Below are 27,110 nucleotides of genomic sequence, written 5' to 3'. Positions count from 1 at the left end.
CGGGGACGGGGGCGTGACGCCAGCGCTCCTAGGGGCGGGGCATCGCGAAAAGCCCCGCCCCTACTTTCCGACAGATCAGGTCCCACCCACCGCCCCTACCCACTACCGCCGATGGTGGGCGAGACCAAGTGCGAGGGGAGGACAGGCGAAGCGCGCGTCTGGGGCCGCGCTCTCCACACTTAGCCGGCGCTGCCTCACGCCTCGCAGCCACCCCTCCTGCGTCTCCACAAATGGTCCGACCCGCAAGCAAGGGGGCGGGTCCGGCTTTGAAAAGCCGGCGGGTCGGGCGTTGAGGTGGAAGGCGGGAAAATGGCGGATTCCTCGGGGCGAGGCGCTGGGTGAGTTGGGGCGTCCGCAGGTCTGGATTTGTAGACGCCATAGGGCTGGAGAGGATGGGCAGCGGAGTTGGGGAGTGAGGACCCTCGGGGTGAGTTCGGGTTCGACCCCGCCAGGAACTGCGTGGGCCCCTGAAGACCCCGATGGCGTGCTGCCTCTGCGCATGCTCCGGAGCGCAGACACCCGACCGGCCCTGAGTTCCGCGTCCTCGGCTGGGACGCTGGGCGACCTCCGGCAAGCGGCCTGACCGCCCAGTGCCTCGCTTTCCTCCGCTACGAAATGGGGCCGATGACGCAGCTCAACCTCGTACGCGTCGCGTGAGGCTGAAACGCGCTTAGATCGGCGCCTGGGTCTTTACTGTGATGTCGCTCTTGGAATTATCGTTATGCAGTGAACAAGTGTTGGGCGACCAAAGTGTCCCCTTTAATCCTCCCACGCGCTTTATTCTGTGCTCCCAGTTTACTGAGGAGATGATGGAGACCCAGGGAGGGGAAGTGACTTGCCTAGGGTAACACACCATTAACAGAAAGAAGTTGAATACTGACCGAGAGCTAGGCATGAATGATCATGAGGCTATATTTGTCTAGTTTTGTTAATTCTGCCAGTGTTGATTGTGCCAGGTGCAAACTGAAGTGAAATTGGCCAGCAAGAGGAATCACTCCACCGCCCCTTGCCGTAACCGATAGATTGACAGTAGCACCTCCCAGGTACAGGTGCAGTACCTGAGGCTCGCACAGGTTGTAGGGACCCCCCTCAGGTCGCAGCAGGTTCACCCAGGAGCCCATTCGGTTTGAGGCCACAGCCCTAGCACAGTCCCCAGAGGGAGTCTGTGCTCTTGTCTCTTTCTGGCTGTGAGACTGCCCCGGGGCTGACCTATGTAAAACCTGTGTGTCTTTGTTTTGCAGCGACGAAAAAGCAGGTGTGAACAGTTAGGAAGCTGTCGGGTTAGGAGGAGCCTATGGGCGAGCGCAGCTGCTGGCACCTGGCGAACACTTGCTAAGTTGCCTCTCCCCACGGTGGCCTGGAAGTGTCCCCAACATTGTCTGGGTCTCACTTTGGGGTCCTGGGAGCCTGCTTCAGAGGAGGTGGCCGCAGGGACCAGTGGAGCCGCCCTTGGTGATGGGAGCAGGAGTTACAGTGCCCTGGCCTTGGCCCTGCCCCTCCACTTGCCCACCCACTTGCCCCTCCTGTGTTGCTGGTGTCTGTTCTTGGATCCCTTCTTTTCTCACCAGCTCAGGCTGAAACCCTGAAACCCCTAGTCATCCCAGATTCTCCCTCTCCTGCACCCCCACAGCTGATGAGTCAGCGATTCCTATCTCAGGGTCCCTTCTTTCCTATTACATCAGGCTTCATTCTATTTTTATTTTTATTTTTATTTATTTATTTATTGAGACGGAGTCTCACTCTGTCACCCTGGCTGGAGTGCAATGGCGTGATCTTGGCTCACTGCAACCTCTGCCTCCCGGGTTCAAGCAATTCTCCTGTGTCAGTCTCCTGAGTAGGTGGGACTACAGGCGCATGCCACCACCCCAGCTCATTTTTGTATTTTTAGTAGAGATGGGGTTTCACCATGTTAGCCAGGATGGTCTCGATCTCCTGACCTCGTGATCCGCCAGCCTCAGCCTCCCAAAGTGAGGTACCTGCTGGGACCACTCCTCGTACCTGCCTGTCAAGATGTTGTTCTTCCCTTTCTGGGAAAGAGCTCTGTGTTTTGTTACCACTGTGTCTCTACTGGAATACAGTAGGTGCATCAATGTCTGGTGAATGAATGAACCCAGGGATAATTTGAGATCTGCTGTGATCTCTTCCACAGAGCTCTCATTACCCTCCTCTCTTCTCAGTTTGGGTGTTCACCTATGCCTTCTTGCCCAGGTGACCAGGGCTGGCTGCTCCTTGTGTCCCTTTTCCTGTTGAGGTGGCCCACCCTCACTGAAATTGTCCTCGGGCAGCCCTTGGACTGGGCTGTCTGAGCTTCAACTAGCAGAGGCACCTCGCCGGCTTCCCTGTGCTTCTTGGGCAGTGAGGTGAACAAGACCTCTCTCTCTTCTCTTGCAGGAAGCCTGCAACCGGCCCCACAAATTCTAGCAGTGCCAAGAAGAAGGATAAAAGAGTTCAAGGTAAGCAGTGTCAGGATCTCTTTAAGGAACATGGTTTTCTTCTTTCATTACGTGCTTTTGGAGGAAGAAAAAAACAGGCCAGAGAAGGGGGCCTGTGGCTTTACTTCCTTGTAGTCACACCTGTGGGGATTCTGGGTCTGGCCATCCCAGCCCTGTGGCGAGGACTGTGTCAGGAATGGTGGTGGTCATTTTGAGCAGTGGCTTCCCTTGGCAGCCATGGGGGTCATGGGCTGTGTCCGGGACATGTCCCCTGGAAGCGTGGGTGTGGAGACCATGGAGATCATTATCAAAAATCAAACTCTGCCTTTTTTTTTTTTTGAGACGGAGGGTCTCACTATGTTACCCAGGCTGGTCTCGAACTCCTAACCTCAAGTGATCCTCCCGCCTCTGCCTCCCAAAGTGTTGGGATTACAGGCATTAACCACTGCCCCCGGCCTAAAATCAAACTCTCAATTCCCACTGCGTGAGCGTGTCAGTCTCATGAGGGGTGCCTGTACATCTGATTTCCACCTATCGGTCTGGGATCACCGTTAATGGCCTCCCCCACGAGCCAAGATCGCACCACTGCACTCCAGCCTGGGCGACAGAGTGAGACTCTGTCTCAAAACAAAACAAAAAAAAAGGAAATGTGGCTGGACACGGTGGCTCACGCCTGTAATCCCAGCAGTTTGAGAGGCCAAGGTGGGTGGATCATGAGGACAAGAGTTCAAGACCTGCCTGACCAACATGGTGAAACCTCGTTCTACTAAAAATACAAAAATGAGCCGGGCATGGTGGTAGGTGCCTGTAATCCCAGCTACTCAGGAGGCTGAGGCTGGAGAATGGCTTGAACCTGGGAAGTGGAGGTTGCTGTGAGCCGAGATCGCGCCACTGTACTCCAACCTGGGTGGCGAGCGAAACTCCATCTCAAAAAAAAAAAAAAAAAAAAAAGGAAATGCTCGGCTTGCATGGTAGATTCTAGAGTCCATCGTTGGAGGCCAAGACTATGATACAATGAGGTATTTTCTCAGTGTGTGCAGTGTCGCAGGGCCCAATTCAGCAAGCTTAGAGCAGGATTTTATTTCCAAGTGAGGCAAGGTTTGTATGTTTCAGCGTCGCTGGGTAAGTTGTCTTTTTATTTCCTGACCACTTAATCCCAAGTTCTAAACATCACATGTTAATCTCGCATATAACAGCTATAATATTTATGAGCTACCTTGTTCTTGGACAAGAATTGTATCCTTCTTCATAATATTGCTTCTGTGGAAAATTCAGCCTGTTTATTTATTTGTCTATTTATTTTTTTGAGATGGAGTCTCGCTCTGTCACCCAGGCTGGAGTGCAGTGGCGTGATCTCGACTCACTGTAGCTCCCGCCTCCCAGGTTCAAGCGATTCTCGGCCTCAGCCTCCCAAGTAGCTGGGAGCTGCCACCATCCTGGCTCAGTTTTGTATTTTTAGTAGAGACAGGGTTTCACCGTGTTGGCCAGGCTGGTCTCAAACTTCTGACCTCAAGTGATCCGTCCACCTCGGCCTCCCAAAGTGCTGGGATTACAGGCGTGAGCCACCGCGCCTGGCCAGGCTGTTTAAAACAAACAGTTGTATCCTAGTTTTCAGGAAACTTGAAAGTGCTTTTGTTTCCCCACCATCCAAGGCAGCCCAAGCCTGAGATCCTCCTTGTTGAGCAAAACTGTTTCCTGATGCTACTAGAAAGACCCGGGCTGGATGGTCTTTCTGCTGGGAGCTGGGGATGTCCTTTCTCTCAGCTGTTCGATCACCATCCAGGGTAGACTCTTCTTGTGGCCTGGTTGTTCCTGGGACCCCACCTGGTCCTGGCCTCAGCCCTTAGAGACCTGCACCATGAGAGTGGCCTCCCGATTGTCCACAGCTCCCGGGCACCCACCGGCACCCACACTCGCTCTGCAGGCATGGCGCATTCCTACCCTGGGGCTGCCCAGATTGACAGCCCGGCCCTTTGGCTGACTGAAGGATCCTTGTTAACTCTGAGGGCACCTCCTTTCCTCTCAGGGTAGCAGCTGCAACCCCAGTCCCCAACAGAAGAATCAACTGGAACAAAGATATGGTCGAAGTCACAATCTCACTTGGCTGAACTCTCAAGCTGTGTGACATTGAGCATGTCACTCTCCCCGGGCCTCTTCAGTACAAAGGCAAACCTCTGAGCTCTATGGCACCGATACAATGCAGAACCATTCTTTTTTTTTTTTTTTTTAATGAGACAAAGTCTAACTCTGTTGCCAGGCTGGAGTGCAATGGCACGATCTCAGCTCACTGCAGCCTCTGCCTCCTGGATTCCAGTGATTCTCCTGCCTCAGTCTCCCAAGTAGCTGGGATTACAGGCACATGCCACCACGCCTGGCTAATTTTTGTAGTTTTAGTAGAGATGGGGTTTCTCCATGTTGGCCAGGCTGGTCTCGAACTCCTGACCTCAGGTGATCCGCCTGCCTTGGCCTCCCAAAGTGCTGGGATTACAGGCGTGAGCCACTACGCCTGGCCTAGAATCATTCATTTGACATATTATTGAGTGCCTACCCCGTGCCAGGTGGTGGAACATAGCAGCCAGCGAAGGAGACAAAAATCCTGGGCCCCTGGGGCTCTAGGGAGGAGGTGGGCATTGCATGAGAACCGTAAGGAGGCTGTGGGGGGCGCTAGATGATGACAGATGCTGTGACGAAATGGCAGGCAGAGACAAGTGTGCTGTGGTCTGAACTGAGCAGAGCCTTGAGAGAGGGAGGTGCCTGCAGGGGGATGCACAGCAAGGGGGTCCACGCAGCAGAGCGGCTGAATAGAGCAAGTGAGAGGTGACAAAGTGATAAGGTTAGAGGCAAGTTGCTGGTGGCACAGGGCCCAGAAGGTTCCCGGAGGCACTTAGGCTTCTTGAGCCCATGGACCCAGCACGCCAGCCTGTCTCAGCCCTGAAGGGCAGTTGGAGGCTGATGGAAGGTTTCAGGAAGCAGGGAACGAGCAGTGGTTGTGCCTGGTGGCTCAGATGACCAGGATTGAGAATGGACTGCTGGGCTCAGGAGCAAGGGAGGTCACAGTGGTCTTGTCCAAAGGTGTTCTGGTGCGGTGGTGTGTCTGCAAGCTGGATTGTGGGGGGCGGGATTCAAGGGAAGGAGAAAGGAGAGAAAGGGGAGCTGGTGAGTAAAGAACTTGGGGTGTTTACTGTCAAGGTGATGGGAGAAATGGGGGGAGGCAGAGAGTGCAGGTAGGAGGAAGAATGACCTCCAGCATCTGGTGGAGAGAGGAGCTGTGGGGATTCAGGCAGGGAGGTGGGAGTTGCAGGGCATTTCCTTTTGGAAGTGAGGGCTGGGCTTCAGCGCCCAGAATGGGGGGCGCTTTATCTGGGAGCACAGAGGTCCATTCACAGGGCCGGGGGAATGCAGCCATCAGGACTGGAGGTGGCTGGATGTGGTGGTGGGAGGGTCTCCTGGGGCCACTTCTGTCTTCCCAGTGAAAGAGGAAACAGGTCACCTGCTGAGACCGAGGGTTGGGCCTGGTGTAGGAGGTGGGAGGAACAGTTTTGAGGGAGGGGTCCGGGAGAGGGCTGGGGGACAGAACGGGACTAACTGGATCCAGTTCAGACCCCTACCTCCAGAAGCTGGGGTGACAGTTGGCATTTGTTCCAACCACAGTCATGCTCCCAGGAGTAGCCCTGGAAGGGGACCTGGGGTTGGGCTGTCACCAGGGATTTGGCTCTGTCTGAAGAGGGCCTGGGTGTTGGGCATGTCTCAGGGCAGGGGGTCCCAAACTGAGTAAGGGGCGGGGGGAGTAAAAGGTAGTACCAGGAGTGAGTCCCAGACACACAGGCGGGGGAAGGGGCCATTGGGGTCACACAAGATGGGAGGAAGGAGGAAGCCACCTGGAGGCCGTCAGTGAAAGCTCTTTCTTCTTTCCCTCCCGCTTGTCTGAGTGCAGTTGCAGCTTTGACCTTGGAGGGTGTTCCTTGATCTTACTTCCTCAGGAACTCTGTGACTCCACACATGGCTTGGGACTTGCATACAGTAGGCGTCCCATGCATGCTCGAGGCTGCCGAAGGACGTGATCAGAGGCGAGCAGGAGGAGTGGTGACCTCCTCTGTTCTGGTCACTGAGTGGAGAGGGCCCCTGGCATCTGGGTCTCTGGGGCGTGGGGTCTGGGTGTGTGGGGTCTTCGGTCCTTTGTAGTTTTGTTGTGCACCAACAGTGTGTCCCCACAGGTGGAAGAGTGATTGAGTCCCGGTATCTGCAGTATGAAAAGAAGACAACCCAAAAGGTAAGGCCGCACCCAGCTTCCATTTGCAGCAGTTCTGAGCATGGTTCTGAGTAACTGGAATTCCGAAACTAGTCATGGGAGGCGGTCACAACCTGGTCCTGAAGGAAGCATTTTGGGATCTTCACTCAGGTGCTTTTGAGACCATCAGCCCTTCATGCTGCCAGTTGTGAGTCTGTCATCGACGGCTCATGGCTATAAGCATCTCTTTTACGAAGCTGTGATCTCCATTGAGACATGGTATCGTTCTTACCCTTTTTTTTTGTTTTTGAGGCAAGGTCTCTCTCTGTTGCCCAGGCTGGAGTGCAGTGTGATCACGACTCACTGCAGCCTCAGCCTCCCAGGCTCAAGCCATCTTCCCACCTGAGCCTTCTGAGTAACTGGGACGAAAGGCGTGTGCTACCACACCAGCTAATTTTTAAACGTTTTTATAGAGACGGGGTCTCCCTATGTTGCCCAGGCTGGTCTTGAGCTACTGAGCTCAAGTGATGCTCCCGCCTCGGCCTCCCAAAATGTTGGGATTACAAGTGTGAGCCCTGGCGCCCAGCCTGTTCTTGCCTTTCAACCCAGTTAATTCGCTTTCTGGATTCTGAAGCTGTCTTATCCAGTGCCCAGCACACAGTTCTTGGTGTCTGGCTGGTATTTAAAAACAGCTACTTTGGGAGGCCGAGGTGGGCGGATCACTTGAGGCTAGGAGTTCGAGACCAGCCTGGCCAACATGGCGAAACCCCGTCTCAACTAAAAATACAAAAATTAGCCGGATGCAGTGGCGTGCACCTGTAATCCCAGCTACTCAGGAGGCTGAGGCAGGAGAATCGCTTGAACCTGGGAGGCAGAGGTTGCAGTGAGCCAAGATTGAACCACTGCACTCCAGCCTTGGCGACAGAGTGAGACCCTGTCCCGTGTCTTCAAAAAAAAAAAAATAGAATAAAATAAAAAAACAGGTTTTTAGAGAAAAACTATGGGAAAAATGACATCCTTCGATCACTCCGAATTGGAGTAAGAGTTTAGTGAACTATTGTGTAGGCACACCATGAAATATCGTGAAACCATTGAAAGTAATGGCATGAAAGATCTTTAACCACGTGAGAACGTGCTTTGTGTGAGAGTTCGTGGGAGCAATCAGTAGATTATACAATTACATATTTTCTTTCAGTGAAGTCAAGGTTGGATTCTTCCCTCTGCTTTCCAAATCTTGGTTTATGATAAAATTAAGTCAGATTCCCACTGCCTGTCTTCCACTCTGGGTGGCTGGTGGGTTCTCAGCCCTGTGACTTAAGATTCGGCTTGAGAAAAGAGGATACCTTTGCACAAACAGATAATCTTCTCAGAGCAATTTTCAACAAAGAGTCACAGTCTTCCACGCTCCAAATTTTCATGTTGTCGCCAAGACTTGGTTACAGCGCCCCCGTGTGTCTGTGTGCTGTAACATTTTACCCTTTAGATCTTTTCTGTTTTTTCCCCCCATTTTAAAAATCAAGGTGTCATTTACATGGAGTCAGCATCCCCCTTTTCAGCATAGGGTCTTGCCTGTTTTGACAGACATAGACAGTCATGGAACCGCCTCTATAATCAAGCTACAGAACGAGTCATCCCTAAATCCCCTTGTGCTCTGATAGGACCAGCCCCTCTCCCACCCCCAGGCAACCACAGATTGGCTTTCTGAATCTGCATTTTTGCCTTTTTTAGAAGGTCATATCTGTGGCATCACAGTTTGTAGCCCTTGCCTCTGACTCCTGACACTTAGCAGAGTGCCTTTCAAGTTCCTCTGTGTTGCATGTATTGCATGTAGGTGCTTCCTTCCTTTTTTTTTTTTTTTTTTGAGATGGAGTCTCGCTCTGTTGCCCAGGCTGGAGTGCAGTAGTGCGATCTCGGCTCACTGCAACCTCCGCCTTCTGGATTCAAGCCATTCTCCTTCCTCAGCCTCCCGAGTAGCTGGGATTACAGGTGTGTGCCACCCCACCTGGCTAATTTTTGTATTTTTAGTAGAGACAGGGTTTCAGCATGTTGGCCAGGCTGGTCTCGAACTCCTGGCCTCAAATGATCCACCTGCCTCAGCCTCCCAAAATGCTGGGATTACAGGCATGAGCCGCCATGCCCGGCCTGGTTCCTTCTTATGGCCGAATAGTATTCCATCAAGTGGATGGACCACATTGTGTTCATCTGTTCATTGATTGACAGGCAGTCAGTTGGTTTCCTGTCTTGGTGATTATGAATAAAGCCTCCGTAAACATTCTTGTGTGTTTTTCTGTGTAGACGTGGTTTTATTTCTCCCAGGAGGAGGATTGCTGGCTCGTAGAAAAACTCAAACTGTGTTTCCTATTCTCCCACTCAACAACAGTCAACACAGGACTTCTGAGGGTTCCCCCACCAGCAAGCAGCAGCCACCAGCTGGGTATCTTCCAATTCAATTCTGACACACTCTACCTGGAAATAGCATCAGAACCTATAGGGTGAGGGCTCAGTCTCCAAGACTGCCCCTCTTCTGCCTCTAGAACTTCTGACCAACCAAGTTCAAGTTGGGATTCCCATGACCCCCCTCTTTAGGTTCAGTTAATTTGCAGGAGTGACTCACAGAACTCAAGGAAACACTTAGGTTTACCAGTTTATTATAAAGGATATTACAAAGGATACAGATGGAGCCAAGTGTGGTGGCTCATGCCTGAAATCCCAGCAATTTGGGAGGTCGAAATGGGAGGATTGCTTGAGGCCAGGAGTTCCAAACTAGCATGGGCGAGACCCCGTCTCTGAAAAAATTTTTTTTTTCATTAGCCAAGTGGCTGGGCATGGTGACTTAGGCCTGTAATCCCAGCACTTTGGGAGGTCAAGGTGGGAAGATTGCTTGAGCCTGAGTTTGAGGCCAGCCTGGGCAACATAGCAAGACCCTACCTCTACAAAAAAAATAAAAATAGCTGTGTGTAGTGGTGGGTGCTTATAGTCCCAGCTATTCAGGAGGCTGAGGCAGGAAGATCATTTGAGCCAAGGAGGTTGAGTCTGCAGTGAGCCACTGCACTCCATCTTGAGTGACAGTGAGATCCTGTCTCTTTTTTTTTTTTTTTTTTTTTTTTTTAGAAGATAAGAGATGTGTAGAGTGAGATATGGGGGGAAGGCGCACAGAGCTTCCATGGCCTGTTCGGGCATACCACCCTTTGGGAATCTCCATGTGTTAGCTATCTGATCTGAAATCTCTCCAAGCTCTGTCTTTTTTTTTTTTTGAGATAGAGCCTCGCTCTGTCGCCCAGTCTGGAATGCAGTGGTGCGATCTTGGCTCACTGCAACCTCTGCCTCAGCTAGGTTCAAGCTATTCTGCCTCAGCCTCCGGAGTAGCTGGGATTACAGGCGCACGCCACCACGCCCAGCTAATTTTGTATTTTTGGTAGAGACGGGGTTTCTCCATGTTGGTTAGGCTGGTCTCAAACTCGTGACCTCGTGATCTGCCCACCTTGGCCTCTCAAAGTGCTGGGATTACAGGCATGAGCCACCACGCCCAGCTCCTTTGGGTTTTTATAGAGTCTTCATGACTTAGGCACGAACGAAGCATGGACAGCCCTGTGGAAATGTGATTGGTCAAAAAGGGCATGCTTTAAACCCAGCAAGTCCTGTCTGTTCAGATTCTTCTTGGCCTCTGTTGCATTTTTTCCTCTGGGGTATGAGGCAGGACCCTCTCTGGCAGGTGAAAGGAGTGTGGGAGGTCAGAGAGATCCTGCTTACTGTAACAAGGGTTTATAGGAGTTACAAGCCATGAGTTGTAGATGAAAACATCTCTATATAATGGTAACAGGAAACTACCTGTTATCCACAGTGGCTGCACCATCTATGTTCCCACTAGGCACATAGATGAAGAGTGCAAGTTGTTACTTTCACATTCTAGCCAGTCTTGTGGGTGTGAAGTGATACTTCATTGTGGTTTTCATTTGCGTTTTCATAATAGCCGATGATATTGAGCATCTTTTCATCTGCTTATTTGCCATTCCTGTATCTTTGCGGATGTGTCTGTTGAGATCTTTTGTCCAGTTTTAAATTGGGTTGTTTTCTTGTTACTGAGTTTTGAGGGTGCTTTCTATATTCTGGATACCAGCTCTTTGTGGTACTTTGCAAATATTTTCTTCTAGTCTGGCTTGTCTTTTCATGCTGTTAAGTGCTTTAATTTAAGAGGCAGTAGTTGTCGATTTCGATGAAGCCCATTTGATCACTTTCCCCATTTGTGGATTGTGCTTTTGGAGTCTTATCCAGGATATCTCCACCTAATCCAAGATCACAGATTTTTCTCCTGTTTTCTTGTACGAGTTTTCTTGTTTAGGTTTTACTTTTAAGTCTGTGAGTTAGTTTTTGTGTATGGTGTGATGTTTAAATCAAAGTTTGTTTTTTCATGTATGGGTGTTCAGTTGTTGTAATCCCATTTATTGAAATGATTTTCCTTTTTCCCGTTGTATTCTCTCATCATCTCTGTCAAATACCAGTTGACCATGTATGTGTACATCATGTCTGGGCTCTGTTCTTTTCCATTGTTCTATGTATGCATCCTTATGCTAGTTCCACACTGCTGAGGTTACTGTAGCTTTGCACTAAGTCCTAAGAACAGGTAATGTGAGACCTCTCACTGTGCTTTTCCAAGACTGTTTAGTCTCTTCTAGTTCCTTTGGCTTTCCATAGAGATTTTAGAATTGTCATTTTCTAGCAAAATATCTGCTGGATTTTGATTATATTGAATCCATAAATCAGGGCAAATGCCTTCTTAATAACAGCGAGTCTTTCAATCCATGAACATGGTATGCTTCTCCATTTATTTAGATCTTCCTGGATTTCCTCCAACATTGTTTTGTAGCTTCCAGATTATAGATCTTACACATATTTTATTTGGTTTATAACTAAGCATTTGGTGTTTAGTGCCATTGTATATGGTACTCTATTTTAATTTCAATCTCCAAACTTGTTCATTGCTACTTCATTGCTAGAAATGTGAATTTTTACATATTGACCGTGTGTCCTGCACCCCTGCTGTATTAGAGTTCTCCAGAGAAACAGAACCAATAAGAGAGGCTTATAAAAGGATATGAATATATAAAAGGAGATTTATTTACACGGGATTGGCTCATGTGATTATGGAGGCTGAGAAATCCCAGGATCTGCTGTCTGCAAACTGGAGAGCCAGGAAGGTTGGTGGTTTAGTTCAGTGTGAGTCTGAAGGGCTGAGACCAGGGGAGCCAAAGGTGTAAGTCCCAGTTTGAGGACAGGTCAGGAGATGGGGTAAGGTGTCTCAGCTCAACCAGGCAAGCAGGAAGCAAAAGGTGTGAATTTCTCCTCCTTCCACTGTTTTGTTGTATTCAGGCCCTCAAGGGATTGGATGGTGCCCATACACACTGGGGAGGGCAGTTTATTGCATCCACCAATTCAAATGCTGATCTCATTAGTAAACACCCTCACAGACACACCCAAAAATGTTCAGTCTGGGGCATCCCATATCCAGTCAAGTTCACACACAAAATTGAAAGAAAACTCTTGTTAAACTTACTAATTTTAATAGCAGTTTTGAAGATGTTTGGGGATTTCCTACATGAAAAATTACGTTTGTAAGAACAGAGTTTTACTTTTCCTTTTCAACCTGTTTGCCTTTTACTTCTTATCTGAGGACCTCCACTGTGATATTGAATGAGAGTGGTGTCTGTGCGTTGTCATGTCGTTGCTCTGGTCTTGCTCTGTCTCCCAGGGTGGGGTGCAGTGGTGTGATGGCTCACTGCAGCCTCAAACCCCTGGACCCGAGCAATCCTCCCAACTCAGCCTCCTGAGTAGCTGGGACCACAGGCGGGAGCCACTGCACCTGGCCGTTGCTCTTTATAAGATTTTCGTTTTGCTTTTGGTTATTAGAAGGCCAGTGCTCCATGTGTTTCTTTAAAAAAATATTTTTTGACAATATATGTGTAAAAACTTTGTTTCTCCTGATGACCAAAGTTGTATGTTCTCTCTGGAAAACTAGCAAATACTTAAATGTGTCTAGAAAAAAATCAGTCACCTGTAATCTACCATGTCAATAATCACCAGCAAACATTTTGGTAGTTTCCTATGTTCTCTGCAAGTGAGCATCTACATTTTGACAAAATTTGTTTGTCCTGTATATATGAGGTAAGATTTCAAACCTCTTTAAATGTCTCCCCTGCCTCAAAGTAAGAGCAGTTATGAAACACAGTGCAGACCGCATCAGGGCCCGTTGTTGTGAAGGGAGGATGTCTTGTCCTCTGAGTGTCATGTGTTCCCATAACAGGCTCCTGCAGGAGATGGGTCACAGACCCGAGGGAAGATGTCTGAAGGTGGAAGGAAATCCAGCCTGCTCCAGAAAAGCAAAGGTGCGAAACAGCCATGGTCCTCGGGCAGTGATGAGCGCGGCAGTAAATTTTGTCTCCATGGGTGCTAAGTTAAAGTTCCTTCTTTCCTTTCTGGGAAGGGTCAGAAGCAGTGAGCAGAGAGAGTTGGAGCATAAGGACAGACTGGGGGGATGTGGGGAGGTGAGTGGGGATGCGGAGCAAAGGGGAGATCATTTCTTACCTGTGTGGCCCCAGAGAAAAGCCACATTGCCATCATGGTACTGCTTTGTGACATCAGTTTCTTGTCTATGTAACTGTTTTCCCACTGGTGCTCTGAGAGCAAGACTCTTAGAGAGGCTGTGAGGACTCATCCTGAGGTCGGGAGTTCGAGACCAACCTGGCCAACATAGTGAAATCCCATTTCTACTAAAAATACAAAAATTAGCTGGCCATGATGGCACACGCCTGTAATCCCAGCTACTTGGGGTGAGGGTGCGGGGCTGAGGCAGGCGAATCGCTTGAACCTGGGAGGCGGAGGTTGCAGTGAGCCGAGATTGCTCCATTGCATGCCAGCCTGGGCAACCGAGTGAGACACCGTCTCAAAAACATCAACAAAAAGACTCAGCTCTGCTGTTTGTAACATTAAAAACAACCCCAGACCAGACATAGAGGAACAGGTATAGCTGTGTGCCAATAAAACTATTTACAAGCAAAGGAAGTGGGCTGGATTTGGCCTATGAGCTACAATTTGCCACTCCTGGTATAGATGTTTGTGAGAATTCGCGCTATGCCCTTCCCAGGCGTGGTTGAGAAGCAGGCACACTAGAGCCAGCCTGCTAGTCTTTCCCCATCTAATTGGGTTGAAGGCCATGCATGAAGCTGGGAATGCTGGTGGGGCCAGGGGATCAGACTGGGCCTGCCACACCTTAGAACCAGTTCTTACTCAAGGGCGATTCTGACCCCCAGGGAACGCTTAGGCAGTGTCTGGAGATGTGTTTGGTTGTCATATCTGGGGGAAAGGGTTCTACTGGCGTCTGGTGGGTGGAGGCCAGGGAGGCCACTTAACATCCTGAATGCACAGGACACCCCCACCACCGCAAGGAAGGATCCAGCCCCATGTGCTCGCAATGCCATGGCTAAGAAACCTTAATTTAAACCACACCATAATGATTTCAAAGGACTGCTTGTTTGAGTTCCATTGTATGGCTTTGTAGAAAATTAATTTTCTTAGTGCAAATGCTATACATGCTGATGATAAAATATTCCAGGGCAAAAGCAATAGCAATAAAAAGTTACCACCTCTAGCTGGGTGTGGTGGCTCACGCCTGTAATCCCAGCACTTTGGAAGGATGAAGCCGGTAGATCCCTTGAGCCCAGGAGTTCCAGATCTACCTGGCAACATGGTGAAACCCTGTCTCTACTAAAAATAAAAAAATAAAAAATTATCTGGGCATGGTGACACTCGCCTGTATTCTCAGTTACCCAGGAGGCTGAAGTGGGAGGATTGCTTGAGCCTGGGAGGCAGAGGTTGCAGTAAGCCTAGATTGTGCCACTGCACTCCAGCCTGGGTGACAGAGCAAGACCCTGTCTCAAAAAAAAAAAAAAAAAAATTTCCACCTCCTCACCCCAGGCTCCCAGTTTGTGCCCTGAGGGCATGTGCTCTCAATAGATTTTTGCTGATCTTTCCAGATTTTTTTTAAGAATTTCAACACAAATCGTTGTTATATTGTACCCTACACATTGCAGTGACCTTCCTCTTTTCATTTCCAGGTCATTCATTTCCTCAGCTGCATAGTTGTTCATTAAATAGTCTCATGCTTAGTTCCTAACACAACATACCGTACGTGCCATCTGTTGGCATCTGCAGCACTCCTGGGCTCTTGTGTAGTGGTAGCATGCTGTATGCTAGTGCCCATCTTAGACAGTGTAAGGCTTAATTTTACAGTTTAGAATATACGTTAAAAGACGAAGGGAACTCCCAGGGAGGATGAACAGTCCAGAAGCTGCAGAAAAAAGATGGAAAGATTACTTGGCTGAGTGCGGTGGCTCATGCCTGTAATCCCAACACTTTGGGAGGCCGAGGTGGATGGATCACCTGAAGTCAGGAGTTTGAGACCAGCCTGGCCAACATGGTGAAACCTCATCTCTACTAAAATACAGAAATTAGCTGAGCATGGTGGCGGGTGCCTGTAATCCCAGCTACTTGGGAGGCTGAGGCAGGAGAATCACTTGAACCCGGGAGGTGGAGGTTGCAGTGAGCCGAGATTGCACCATTGCACTCCAGCCTGGGTGACAAGAGTGAAACTCCGTCTCAAAAACAAAAAAGATGGAAAGAGAGTAGAGGGTAGAATGGGAATATGGCATCGTATCCCACCTGTAGCATCTTGTGAACTAGCAGAAAGGCCTATTTGCGTCTCTTTGGTTATACAGAATGTCTCTGTCTTCTAGTGGTACTTTAAAAATAGAGTCAAGGTGATGGCTGGGAATTTCCACAGGTTTTTTTTTTTTTTTTAGCCTTTCCACCTTGGACGAAATTGGGCTTTTTAGAAGCAAGTGGTATTGTTCAAAAACACGGCCTGCGTTTCCTGGCTTGAATGGAGACTGTCTCTTGACTGTGCTGACTTTCGGGGATTCTTTTCTTAACAGCAGATAGCAGTGGGGTCGGAAAGGGTGACCTGCAGTCCACGTTGCTGGAAGGGCATGGCACAGCTCCACCTGACCTGGATCTCTCTGCTATTAATGGTAAATAATTTGTTTCACCCCTTCTGTCACTCACTGGGGGTTGCAGTAGGTCTCAGTGGGCTTCCAAAGTACAATTGGCCTACAGTGGGGTCACATCCAACAAACCCATTGTAAGTTGAAAGTATTGTACATCAAAAATATACTGAATACCTTGATAAAGGGTATTAAACTTGCCTTTTGCCCCTTGCAAAGTTGAACAACTTTAACTGGACTGTTATAAGTCCATATACTCCTCAATTTATGATGGGGTTACATCCCAATAAAGCCATCGTTAGAAAAAAAATGGCAACCAGGGACCAGTCTATATACGCTACTTACCATTAAAAATGCTGTGCTTTATCTTAGACAAAAGCATCATCAAAAAGACACCACAGTTAGCAAAAACAATATCAAAGAAACCTGAGTCGACATCATTTTCTGCCCCTCGGAAAAAGAGCCCAGTAAGTGTCTGAAAGAAGAGGGCAGCGACAGATGGGTTGCATAGATCTGATTTAGAGTCCACTCTGAACCAGATGCCGAGTGCCCATGGATCCAAGAACATAAAAGACACCCATGCCCTTTAGGACAAAAATCAAGACCACAGATGTTCTTAGATCATTTGTAGAGTTTACATTTCCCCGAGTACACATTCAGTAGTGGATACCAATATGGAGCCATGTAAAAAATGAGACAGGGGACTTCTCTGTGCCCACGCTGTGCTGGGAAAGGCACAATGCCAGGCCCTGTCCCTTGGTGGGAGGACGGCTAGGCTGTGGTCTCACTGGGGTGAGGACAAGACTGGTGGTTGGGGGACCAGCAGGTGGGGAGACGGCATTCTGGTCCTGGTGCAGCACCAAATTGGTGGGTATTCTCAGCTTGTCCTTGACTACCCAGCTGCTGCTGTCTCTCCACCTGCCAGGTGCCAGGGGAAGGAAGGTTGTGGACCTCCCTCTTTCATCTCAGAGCGCCGGAGAAAACCAAATAAAAGAAAATAGAAGCAATAGACCCACTACAGTAGAGAACTACCAAATATCAAACTGAATACAGAAAATCCACACAAGCCAGAGTTCTGCCCCTGCTGGGAAAAGAGTTGGATTTATACCACTTCATCAGGAATTGAGAGGGTCTTTTTCTTTTCTTAAGGATTTATCTGAAGCAATGGAAATGATGGAGTCTCAGACACTACTGCTGACACTACTATCCGTAAAGGTGAAAACAGTTTCTTGTTCACGTATGCCATGGATGGAAGGGTGGCCTCCATTCACGGGGAGGGAGTCCCCACCTGCTTGAGCTTTTCTTTCACATTTAACAGATGGAGAACAATCTTGCTGAGTTTGAAAGAAGGGCAGAAAAGAATTTATTAATAATGTGTAAGGAGAAGGAGAAGCTACAGGAAAAGGCCCACGACCTGAAGCGCAGGCTTCTCCTCTCTCAGAGGAAGCAGGAGCTGGCAGATGTCCTGGATGCCCAGGTCAGTTGTAAGTGACACTCTGTGACCAGTGAGTGTTCCCTGTGAATCTGGCCCATCTCCACTGTTTTGGGTAGCATTCGTGCTAGGGTATCATTGCTCACTGGCTTCTAACTGTGTTGGGCTTTTAATGCCACACTTGCTCTGGTCCTGGTGTTGGTCTATGATGACACTTTTAGAGGATGAGTTTACAAAGTAAAGTGTGAACGAATAAGGGAGGCGTGCACCTTCTATGCACTTGTGCAGAGACTTCCTGAGCGCCTGATGATCGTGAGCAGCAACAGGATGACGTGCTCTGGGACTCCCCTTCAGGGTCAGGGTACTGCTGGGAGGCACATCACTCCTAATGCTGTGTGGTCAGCAGTGTCCATGTGGGAGAAGGACAGGAACGAACCCTTGGAACCCAGAAAGGGCTGATTGGCAGGGGTGGACCCCCCACCCAGTGGGTGAGTTTCCTGTGGTTGCTGGGACAGAGTCCCACAACCTGAGTGGGCAAAACAACTGGAATTCATTCTCTTACGATTCAGGAAGCTGAAAGTCCAAGATTGAGGTGTTGGTGGTTGGCCCTGTCTGAGGGCCGTGAGGGAGAATCTCTCCTGGCCCTGTCTTTGGCCTGTGAATGGTTGTCTTCTCTGTGTTCACATGTCCTCCCTGCTGTGTGTGTCTGTGTCCCCCTTTCCCCACAAGACACCAGTCGTGTTGGATTAGCATCCCCCCTACAACCCCCCATCACCTCATGTTAACTTGATGACCCTGATAAAGTCCCTCTTTTCAAATAAGGGCACATTCCAAGGTACTGGGAGTTGGATCATCAGGTATGAATTTGGGGGGATACAGCTCAACCCCTAACATCCAAAACTTTCATGTGAGCACCCCTGCAGCTAGACCCTGGGCTTGAGTACAAGGTCTCTGACTTTAGGGAGCTCAAAATGGAAGAAAAAGAGACAAACCCAGTTGACCCTCAAACAACACGAATTTGAAGTGTGAGATTCCACTTACATGCAGATTTTTTTCAATAAGTTTATTGGAAAAAGTTTTAGAGATTTGTGACAATTTGAAGAAACTCATAGATGAACCTTATAGCCTAGAAATACTGAAAAAATTAAGAAAAAGTTAGGCACGTCATGAGTGCATACATACTTGTCCCAGCATGGGCAACATAGTGACACCCAATCTTTACAAAAAAAAATTTTTTTTTTAGATGGGAGTCTTGCTCTGTCACTCAGGCTGTAGTGCAGTGGTGCTATCTCAGCTCACTGCAACGTCCACCTCCCAGGTTCAGGCAACTCTCATACCTGAGCTTCCTGAGTAGCTGGGACTACAGGCATGCACCACCACGCCCGGCTAAATTTTGTATTTTTAGTACAGACAGGGTTTTGCCATGTTGGCCAGGCTGGTCTCGAACTCCGGACCTCAAGTGATCCGCCCTCCTTAGCCTCTGAAAGTGCTGGGATTATAGGTGTGAGCCACCGCATCCGGCCAATTTCTATAAAAATTAAAAATTAGCCAAGTGTGGTGGCATATGCCTATAGTCCCAGCTACTTGGGAAGCTGAGGCAAGAGGTTTGCTTGACCCTGGGAGGTGGAGGCTGCAGTGAACTGTGATCACTCCACAGCACTCCAGCCTGGGCAACACAGTAAGATCTGTCTATAAAAAATATGTATGTGCAGTGGCTCACGCCTGTGATCCCAACACTTTGGGAGGCTGAGGCAGGCGGATTACTTGAGGTCAGGAGTTTGAGACCAGCCTGGCCAACATGGTGAAACCCCGTCTCTACTAAAAGTACAAAAAATTAGCTGGGCATGGTGATGCGTGCCTGTAACCCAGCTACTTGGGAGACTGAGGCGCAAGAATTGCTGGAACCTGGGAGGCAGAGGTTGCAGTGAGCCGAGACTGCGCCACTGCCCTCCAGCCTGGGAGACAGAGCAAGATTCCATCTAAAGAAAATATATATGTGTGTGTGTGTGTGTGTGTGTGTGTGTGTGTGTGTGTGTGTGTGTGTGTATGTGTATGTGTATGTGTGTGTGTATAGATGCTAATCTATTTACATGTTTATTGAATGTTTACTGTCAGTAAGGTTTCAGTCAGCAGTAGCTGTCAGTAAATTTGGGGGAAGTCAAAAGTTAAATACAGATTTTTGACTGCACAGGGGTTGATGCCCCAAACTCCCGTGTTGCTCAAGGGTCAATCGTATATCATTTCAGACCCCCATGAAGACCCAGACAGCATGTTTGGGGTGGGAGTGGGCCATGCCGGGGATGGCCTTGTGGAAGGCAGGCGTTTAGGCGCAGTACTCTAAAGCAGGTGGGCTCAGCTGAGGGCCCAAGCCTAGAACCGCTGGCAGACACACGTTCTCAGTAAGGGGCCTGGGCTGCCTTGCCATCCACTTGGCTCTCTTGGGGAGAGCTCACCACACCCTCGGAAACTTCCTGAGCTCTGATTCCCTGGGGGGTGGTGAAGAACAGCGCTGTATCTTAACCCTGCACGAGCCGTTAAGCTTCTGTTAAGCTTCCAGAGAGGGGACTCCAGGGTCTCCCCCCGATTATCCCTTCTGCTTACAGATCGAGATGCTCAGCCCCTTCGAGGCAGTGGCCACACGCTTCAAGGAGCAATACAGGACATTCGCCACGGCCCTGGACACTACCAGGCACGAGCTGCCCGTGAGGTCCATCCACCTGGAGGGAGACAGGCAGCAGCTCTTAGGTAGGAAACGGGGCGTCCCAGTGCGTGTGCAGCAGGTGGGGCGAGGAGCATGTGTGGGTGCTTCCTGTGGGCCTGATGTCATCACCGCAAGTGCCCTCTTCCCCAGCTAAGGCAGAGGATGGGGAGGGCTGGCCAGGCTGTGGTTCCTCCAAGGGTCTCGCCCTGAGTAAGTAACCACACTGGGATTTGAACCTTGGGCAGTGGGATTCACAGCGATCTGTCCTGCCGAAAGGCATTTTGCGGGGACGACCTGTAGTCTCCTAAGTCCTGGTCCCAACAAATATGCCGTAGTGGTTGGGGTGTGACAAGACCACCAGCTCCACCCCGGCTTTCCCCCTCAGCAGACCAGTGAGGTCCCTTTCAGGCATAGGGTTCCCACCTAATCCCTAACTTGAAGACTTTGGCAAGTGTGAAAAACTGCCGCGCTGCACCTTAAATTCTCTTCAGAACAGGTATCTTCCCACAGAGCAAGTTTTTGGCTACCCTGGAGTGTGGTTCTTCTTTTTTTTTTTTTTTGAGACAGCATCTTGCTGTGTCGCCCAGGCTGGAGTGCAGTGGCACAATCTCAGCTCACTGCAACCTCTGCTTCCTGGGTTTAAGCGATCCTCCCACCTCAGCCTCCTGAGTAGCTAGGAGTACACATGTGCACCACCACACCTGGCTAATATATATATATATATATGTATGTATGTATGTATGTATGTATTTATTATTATTATTTTTTTTTTCTGTAGAGACGGGGTTTCACTATGTTGCCAAGGCTGGACTTGAACTCTTGAGTTCAAGCAGTCCTCCCACCTTGGCCTCCCAAAGTGCTGGGATTATAGGCATGAGTCACCATGCCCTGCCATTGTTCTTTTTTTTCTGCGGAGGTGGAATCTTCTAGTGTAGTCGCCCAGGCTGGAGTGCAGTAGTGCAATTATAGCTCACTGCAGCCTTCAACTTCTCAGGCTCTGCTCAGATCCTCCCACCTCAGCTTCCTGAGTAGTAGCCTCCCTAGTGCTTCAGGCATCCACCACTGCACCTGGCTAATTTATTTTTGAAACGGAGTTTCACTCTTGTTGCCCAGGCTGGAGTGCAATGGTGCAATCCTGGCTCTCTGCAACCTCCACCTCCTGGGTTCAAGCGATTCTCCTGCCTCAGCCTCCCGAGTAGCTAGGATTACAGGCATGCACCACTATGCCCGGCTAATGTTGTATTTTTAGTAGAGATGGTGTTTCTCCATGTTGGTCAGGCTGGTCTTAAACTCCCGACCTCAGGTGATCTGCCCGCCTTGCCCTCCCAAAGTGCTGGGATTACAGGCATGAGCCACTGCTCCTGGCGCACCTGGCTAATTATTATATTTTTTTGTAGAGACGAGGTGTGGCTATGTTGCCCAGGCTGATCTAGAACTGCTGGGCTCAAGTGATCTCCTACCTTGGCCTCCCAAAGCACTGGGTTCCTGAATAGGTGTGAGCCCCCTGCCCGGCCGGGTTTCTGATTTTATGACTGCGGTCACCTCCACATCTGTAACTCTTAGAAAACACTCAGTCTCTGCTCAGTTCCTTAGGTAGTTCCTGGGAACGGCCTAGGGATCGTGTTGAGTTTTCCGAGGCTGCCATACCAAGCGGCCACAGAATGGGTGGTTTGCAACAACAGAAAGATATTCCCTCCCAGTTCTGGGAGTCTTGATTTCAGCCAGAAGTCTGAAATCAAGGCGTTGATGGGATGGGCTCCCTCCAGGGGCTGTCAGGTGAGCTCATCCTGTGTCTCCCCCACCTGCTGGTGGCTGCTGGCGGCCCTTGGCGTTCCTTGGCTCGTGGCCGTGTCCCTCCATTCTCTGCCTGTCCTCACGTGGCCTCCTCCCTGGCTGTCTCGTTATTGAAATTTCCTGCATCAGGCTCAGCACAGTGGCTCATGCTTGTTATGGCAGCACTTTGGGAGGCTGAGGCGGCTGGATCACGAGGTCAGTAGTTCAATACCATCCTGGCCAAGATGGTGAAACCCTGTCTCTACTAAAAATACAAAAAAAAAGCCAGGTGTGGTGGCAGGTGCCGGTAATCCCAGCTACTCAGGATCCTGAGGCAGGAGAATCGCTTGAACCCGGAAGGTGGACGTTGCAGTGAGCCAATATTGTGCCACTGCACTCCAGCCTGGGTGACAGAGCAAGACTCTGTCTCAAAAAAAAAAAAAAAAGAAAAAAAGAAATTTCCCGCATCCGATGAGGACACAAGTCACTGGATTAGGCCCCACCCATCTTAACTCCCCCCCATCCACAAAACCCTGTTTCCGGTTAAGGTCACGTTCACTAGGAGTGGAGGATTGGAGTGAAACGTACGTATTAGGGAGGGCATAATTCGGTCCACAGCCGGAGGGAGAAGAGGCTGGCTGATACGGCACTTAAAAGGCTCCCAAAATGTGACTCTCATGTACAACTGGCCTTGATGTGACGTATGTTAGGGTAGAGAGGCGTGTTGTCCTAGTGCAGGTGACACAGGTCCCGCAGTTGCAGGCATCCTTCTGCTCAGTGGTGCAGACAACAAGGACTGTTTTTCAGTTGCTCATGGTCTGGCTTGGAGGTCTCAGGCATTCTCCCTGGCACAGCACAGCCCTTTTCACATTTGCATTGGTTTCTATTGAGGACACCAGAGTGACATTTCAGTTCTGGTCCAATGCCCTCCTGGATAGATGGATGTGCCTGTCCCACAATCTCAGAGCACGGGATGGATAAGGGATGAATGTCTTCCTTGGCTTCGGCTTCTTCCCTGTGCGCTTTCCACGGTTCCAGCGCGATAGCCGAGCATCGTGACAGAAGTCTGTCGGCCGCTCCACTTGTGTGTGCCGTGCATGGGGCACCTTGCCATCCATCGCCCACCATCCCTCTTCCCCTCCAGATGCCCTGCAGCAAGAACTGGTGACCACTCAGCGCCTCCTGGGAGAACTTGATGTTGGTGATTCGGAAGAAAATGTGCAGGTGCTGGACTTACTGAGGGAACTCAAGGACGTGACGGTGAAAAAGGACCTTGAGCTCCGAAGGTACCTCGGAAAATGCTTTAAGAAAGAGGTGGCACCCTGTTTGCTCAGGGCTGTTGGTGGCTGCACTGTTGGGGTGGTGCCGAGTTCCTCTTGGAGTTCAGAGGAGGTTCAGTCCCCTGAGCGAGCTGCTCTTTTCCCAGACGCTGCACGATACAAGAATGGCCAGCAGGTGTCATTGTCATCTGTATTGTGGATAACAAAATCTCCATCCAAGAGCACCCGCCTTGCCTTCCCTTTTTTTTTTTTTTGAGACAGATTCTCACTCTGTCGCCCAGGCTGGAGTGCAGTGGCAGATCTCAGCTCACTGCAGCCTCAAATTCCTGGGCTCAAGTGATCCTCCCACCTCAGCCTCTTCAGTAGCTGGGACTGCAGGTGTGTGCCACCATGCCCAGCTAATTTCCCTTTTCTAGCCTACTTCTCAGTCATTTTTGAGCTAATGGGGATTCTAGGTGAAGTGAGGATCAAATATGCTATAAGATGTGTCCTAGATTCACAGGGTATAAGACTCAAGCAGAGCAGGGGGAAGAGAGAACAAAAGAGCTCAGAAAAATCCATGGAAGGGCCGGGTGCAGTTTCTCACGCCTGTCATCCCAGCACTTTGGGAGGCCGAGGTGGGAGAATCACTTTAGGCCAAGAGTTCAAGACCAGCCTGGGCAACATGGTGAGGCCTTGTTTCTATTTATTTATTTATTTATTTTGAGACAGAGTTGCTCAGGCTGAAGTGCAATGTCATGATTTTGGCTCACTGCAACCTCCACCTCCTGGGTTCAAGCAATTCTCCTGCCTCAGCCTCCGAACTAACTGGGATTACAGGTGCACACCACCACGCCCGGCTAATTTTGTATTTTTAGTAGAGACAGTGTTTCACCTTGTTGGTCAGGCTGGTCTTGAACTCCTGACCTCAAGTGATCTGCCCACCTCAGCCCCCCAAAGTGCTGGGATTACAAGCGTGAGCCACCATGCCGGGCCTCTCTATTTAAAAAATACAAAAATTAGCCAGGCACACTGGTGCATGCCTGTGGTCTCAGCTACTCAGGAAGCAGAGGTGGGAGAATCATCTGAGCCTGGGGAGGTCAAGGCTGTAACGAGCTGTGGTCGTGCCACTGCATTACAACCTGAGCAGTAGAGTGAGACCCTGTCTCAGGAAAAAAAAAAAAAAAAAATCTGTGGAAGTTCTCAAGCAGCTGGAAGAGAAAGGGTGTCACCTATCGTTCACATCCTCAGAGTAACCCAGCAGCACAGGCGCCCTCACATCAGCCCTGTTGGTGTTTTCAATGCCTTCCAGGGTAAGGTCCCAGGAGGATGTTTTTTGAACTTCTGATTGATAGAAATGGCCCAGATCTTAAAGGACTGTGCAGTGACTTGCACAGAGCACATATCCTTGTGCGTCCAGACCCCCAAAACCCATCAAGACCTCCCCCCACTTTTTTTTTTAACCTCCCCCAGGAGATTTCTAACCACGCGCTTTTCTCCACCTCTTCCAGTAGAGTATCTTTTCTCTTTTTTACAATGCTAAATCTTTTTCCTGAGTTGCTTAAAATATTGGAAAAGGACTTATGCAAAACAGCCAGCCACCCACTGTGGCATTTCTTTCTCCTGTGGGTGGCCATGGATCAATTCAGGAGACATCAAAGGGTTATAAAGCCACAGTCCCACTCCCGGGATAACTCATTCATCCATGAATGGCAGAATGTTCATGAACCCAGTTACCTCTTAAAGGCCCCACATCTCGCTGCTGCCACATTGGGGATTATTATTATTATTGAGACAGGATTTCATTTCATTGCTTAGGCTGGAGTGCAGTGGCGCGATCTCGGTTCACTGCAACCTCTGCCTCCGAGGCTCAAGCGATCATCCCACCCCAGTCTCCCAAGTAGCTGGGACTACAGGCGTGCACCACTGCACCCAGCTAATTTTTTTTTTGAGATGGAGTCTCACTTTGTCGTCCAGGTTGGAGTGCCAGTGGCGCTATCCTCGGCTCACTATAGACCCTGTCTCCTGGGTTCAAGCGATTCTCCTGCCTCAGCCTCCCCAGTAGCTGGGATTACAGGTGCGTTCCACCACGGCCGGCTAATTTTTGTATTTTTAATAGAGATGGGCTTTCACCATGTTGGCCAAGCTGGTCTTGAACTCCTGACCTCAGGCGATCTGCCCGCCTCAACCTCCCAAAGTGCTGGGATTACAGGTGTGAGCCATCGCACCCAGTTTTTTAAAAAAAATTTTTGTACAGACGTGGTTTTGCCATGTTGCCCAGGCTGGTCTCGAACTCCTGGCCTCAAGCCATCTGTCTGCCTCGGCCTCCCAAAGTTCTGGGATTACAGCACTTTAATCCCACTTTACCTGGCCAGGGGATTAATTTTTAATGGGAGTTTGGGAGGGGACAGATACTCCCACCACAGCAGCAGCACAGCACTGAGCTCCGTGAACATTTCTTGGATGAATCTTTCCTTTCATGCCTGGTGCTGTTCTTGGGGGGTTTCCCTGATTGAGTCTTTTCAGACGGATCTTATTTGCTGGCCCTTTCCCACTGAGCACGTGGGGCATGTGAAAATCCGCCTCCCCGTGTGGCAGCCCTTCGTTCACCACACGCATGCGCTTCACCTCAGAGGGTGAAAGCCGTTATTTCTCCCATCCTCAACAGGAGCTTTGCCCAGGTGCTGGAACTCTCCGCAGAGGCAAGCAAAGAGGCAGCCTTGGCAAACCAGGAAGTCTGGGAAGAGACCCAGGGCATGGCGCCCCCCAGCCGGTGGTATTTCAATCAAGACAGTGCCTGCAGAGAATCTGGGGGAGCACCCAAGAACATGCCCCTGTCTGAGGACGACAACCCGGGTGCTTTGTCAGCCCCCGCTCAGGCCACGTTCATCAGCCCAAGCGAAGATTTTTCTTCAAGCAGCCAGGCAGAAGTCCCGCCCTCTGTCTCTCGTTCAGGGAGGGACTTGTCATGACTCATGGTTACATTCAGGATACTTGAGCACTTTATATACTTCCGTAGCACTGTAGCTGTTTTTTATGTGATAATCTTGTTTGATAAAACAGTAAACCTGTTTTGCAATTGAAGCCTCCGTTTTCTATGAAGGGGCCAGTTGGAAGACCTGTGTTTTCTCAAGTTCTTCTGGATGACTGGTCCTGAAATTCCGGGCCTCCATGACATGCCCAGTATCCCACTTTCGAGATTATTTCATGTCCTTCAGTCACAAGGGGTGGTTTTGGGACAGCAAGTTAAGAATTGGCCCTCGAGTGGACATACTTTATTTATTTTTTTAGGGAAATGCAATTCTTTATTAGAACTCAAGTTTGTGTCTGTAAACATTCAACAGAAGGGGTAAAACAAAAACAATCCACATCATCCTTCCCCTGGTGAAGTAGGGAGCTTCCACTTTAACCCCTGACTGGCTCTGGCTCTAGGGCCTGAGATGCCTTCGTAATCTGGTAACTGGGTCCCAGGCAGCCTTGAGAAACTGCTGGGTCCCTGCCTTGCTGGCAGCTTCGGGAGGTCTCTGGGTCCCCGTCTCGCTGGCAGCTTGAGAGACTGCAGGGTCTCGTCCTTCCACACCTCCACCAGGGAACCCTGGGTCCCGCCCTCCAGGACATCCACCACTGGGTCCCTGCATCCCGCACCTCGACTAGAGTGGACATATTTCAGTTCCAGTCTCAGTAGCTGTCGCCGGGAGATGCTCAGGCTCTTGCCATAAACCCCATCTGTGCTCCACTGGGACTTTGGCCCAGAACATTTTCCTCCAACCAGCTCTCCAGCTTCCACCCCACAAGGTGTGGGCTTTGGGAACTTACTGATCCCCAGGTCACATTTCCAATTCGTATCGCTGGAGGTGTGGGTTTTGCTGCCTGGTTTGTCTTTGTTTGGTTTTAGACAGGGCTTGCTCTGTCTTCTGGGCTGGAGTGCGACGAATCTGCCTGGTTGTCCCCAGTGAGTCCAGGTTGGGTTTCATGTTGTAGTGTCTGCCTTCAGCTTTTAAAATTTCTGCAAACTGGGGCAAATACAGCAGACTTGTCTGGAGCCCTTTAATATTGAGGGACCCCAGGCAGTTGCTTCAGTTCAGCCAACGCTTCCATAGTGCTGTTTTTTTTTTTAATTTTGAGACAGAATCTTGCTCTGTCGCCCAGCCTGGAGTGCAGTGACATGATCTCGGCTCACCGCAACCTCTGCTGCCTCCTGGGTTCGAGCAATTCTGCCTCAGCCTCCCAAG

General features: G+C 49.9%; 1 protein-coding gene across 5 annotated transcripts; it reads left to right on the top strand.

Moving 5' to 3' along the window:
- The first annotated feature begins 77 nt into the window (after positions 1–77).
- Positions 78–25,962, top strand: HAUS8 (HAUS augmin like complex subunit 8). Of its 5 annotated transcripts, none has more exons than XM_003817819.6 (11): positions 78–338; positions 2,392–2,453; positions 6,647–6,702; positions 12,959–13,040; positions 15,645–15,740; positions 16,086–16,180; positions 16,863–16,928; positions 17,032–17,190; positions 19,749–19,890; positions 22,764–22,905; positions 25,547–25,962. In XM_003817819.6, exons 1-11 carry the CDS (start codon positions 310–312, stop codon positions 25,848–25,850), a joined length of 1,233 nt encoding a protein of 410 aa, XP_003817867.1. In that variant the 5' UTR covers positions 78–309; the 3' UTR covers positions 25,851–25,962. The 5 variants fall into 5 exon arrangements, with proteins under 5 accessions (XP_003817867.1, XP_008969322.1, XP_008969323.1 ...); XM_008971074.5 differs by having other exon boundaries at positions 90–338; positions 15,648–15,740; XM_008971077.5 differs by lacking the exon at positions 16,086–16,180 and having other exon boundaries at positions 102–338; positions 15,648–15,740.
- The last annotated feature ends 1,148 nt before the right edge of the window (positions 25,963–27,110 follow it).

This window comes from Pan paniscus, chromosome 20 (genome assembly GCF_029289425.2).
Source record: "Pan paniscus chromosome 20, NHGRI_mPanPan1-v2.0_pri, whole genome shotgun sequence".
NCBI classification, from domain to species: Eukaryota; Metazoa; Chordata; class Mammalia; order Primates; family Hominidae; genus Pan; species Pan paniscus.
Note: the sequence above shows the minus strand (reverse complement) of the source record. Positions and strands in the feature narration are given on the sequence as shown.

Excerpts from the sequence above, each read along its gene's own strand:
- HAUS8 (XM_003817819.6), top strand. The coding sequence starts at position 310 with ATGGCGGATTCCTCGGGGCGAGGCGCTGG. Across the intron at positions 19,891-22,763 it reads AGACAGGCAGCAGCTCTTAG|ATGCCCTGCAGCAAGAACTG; the intron begins GTAGGAAACGGG and ends CTTCCCCTCCAG. Across the intron at positions 22,906-25,546 it reads AAGGACCTTGAGCTCCGAAG|GAGCTTTGCCCAGGTGCTGG; the intron begins GTACCTCGGAAA and ends CATCCTCAACAG.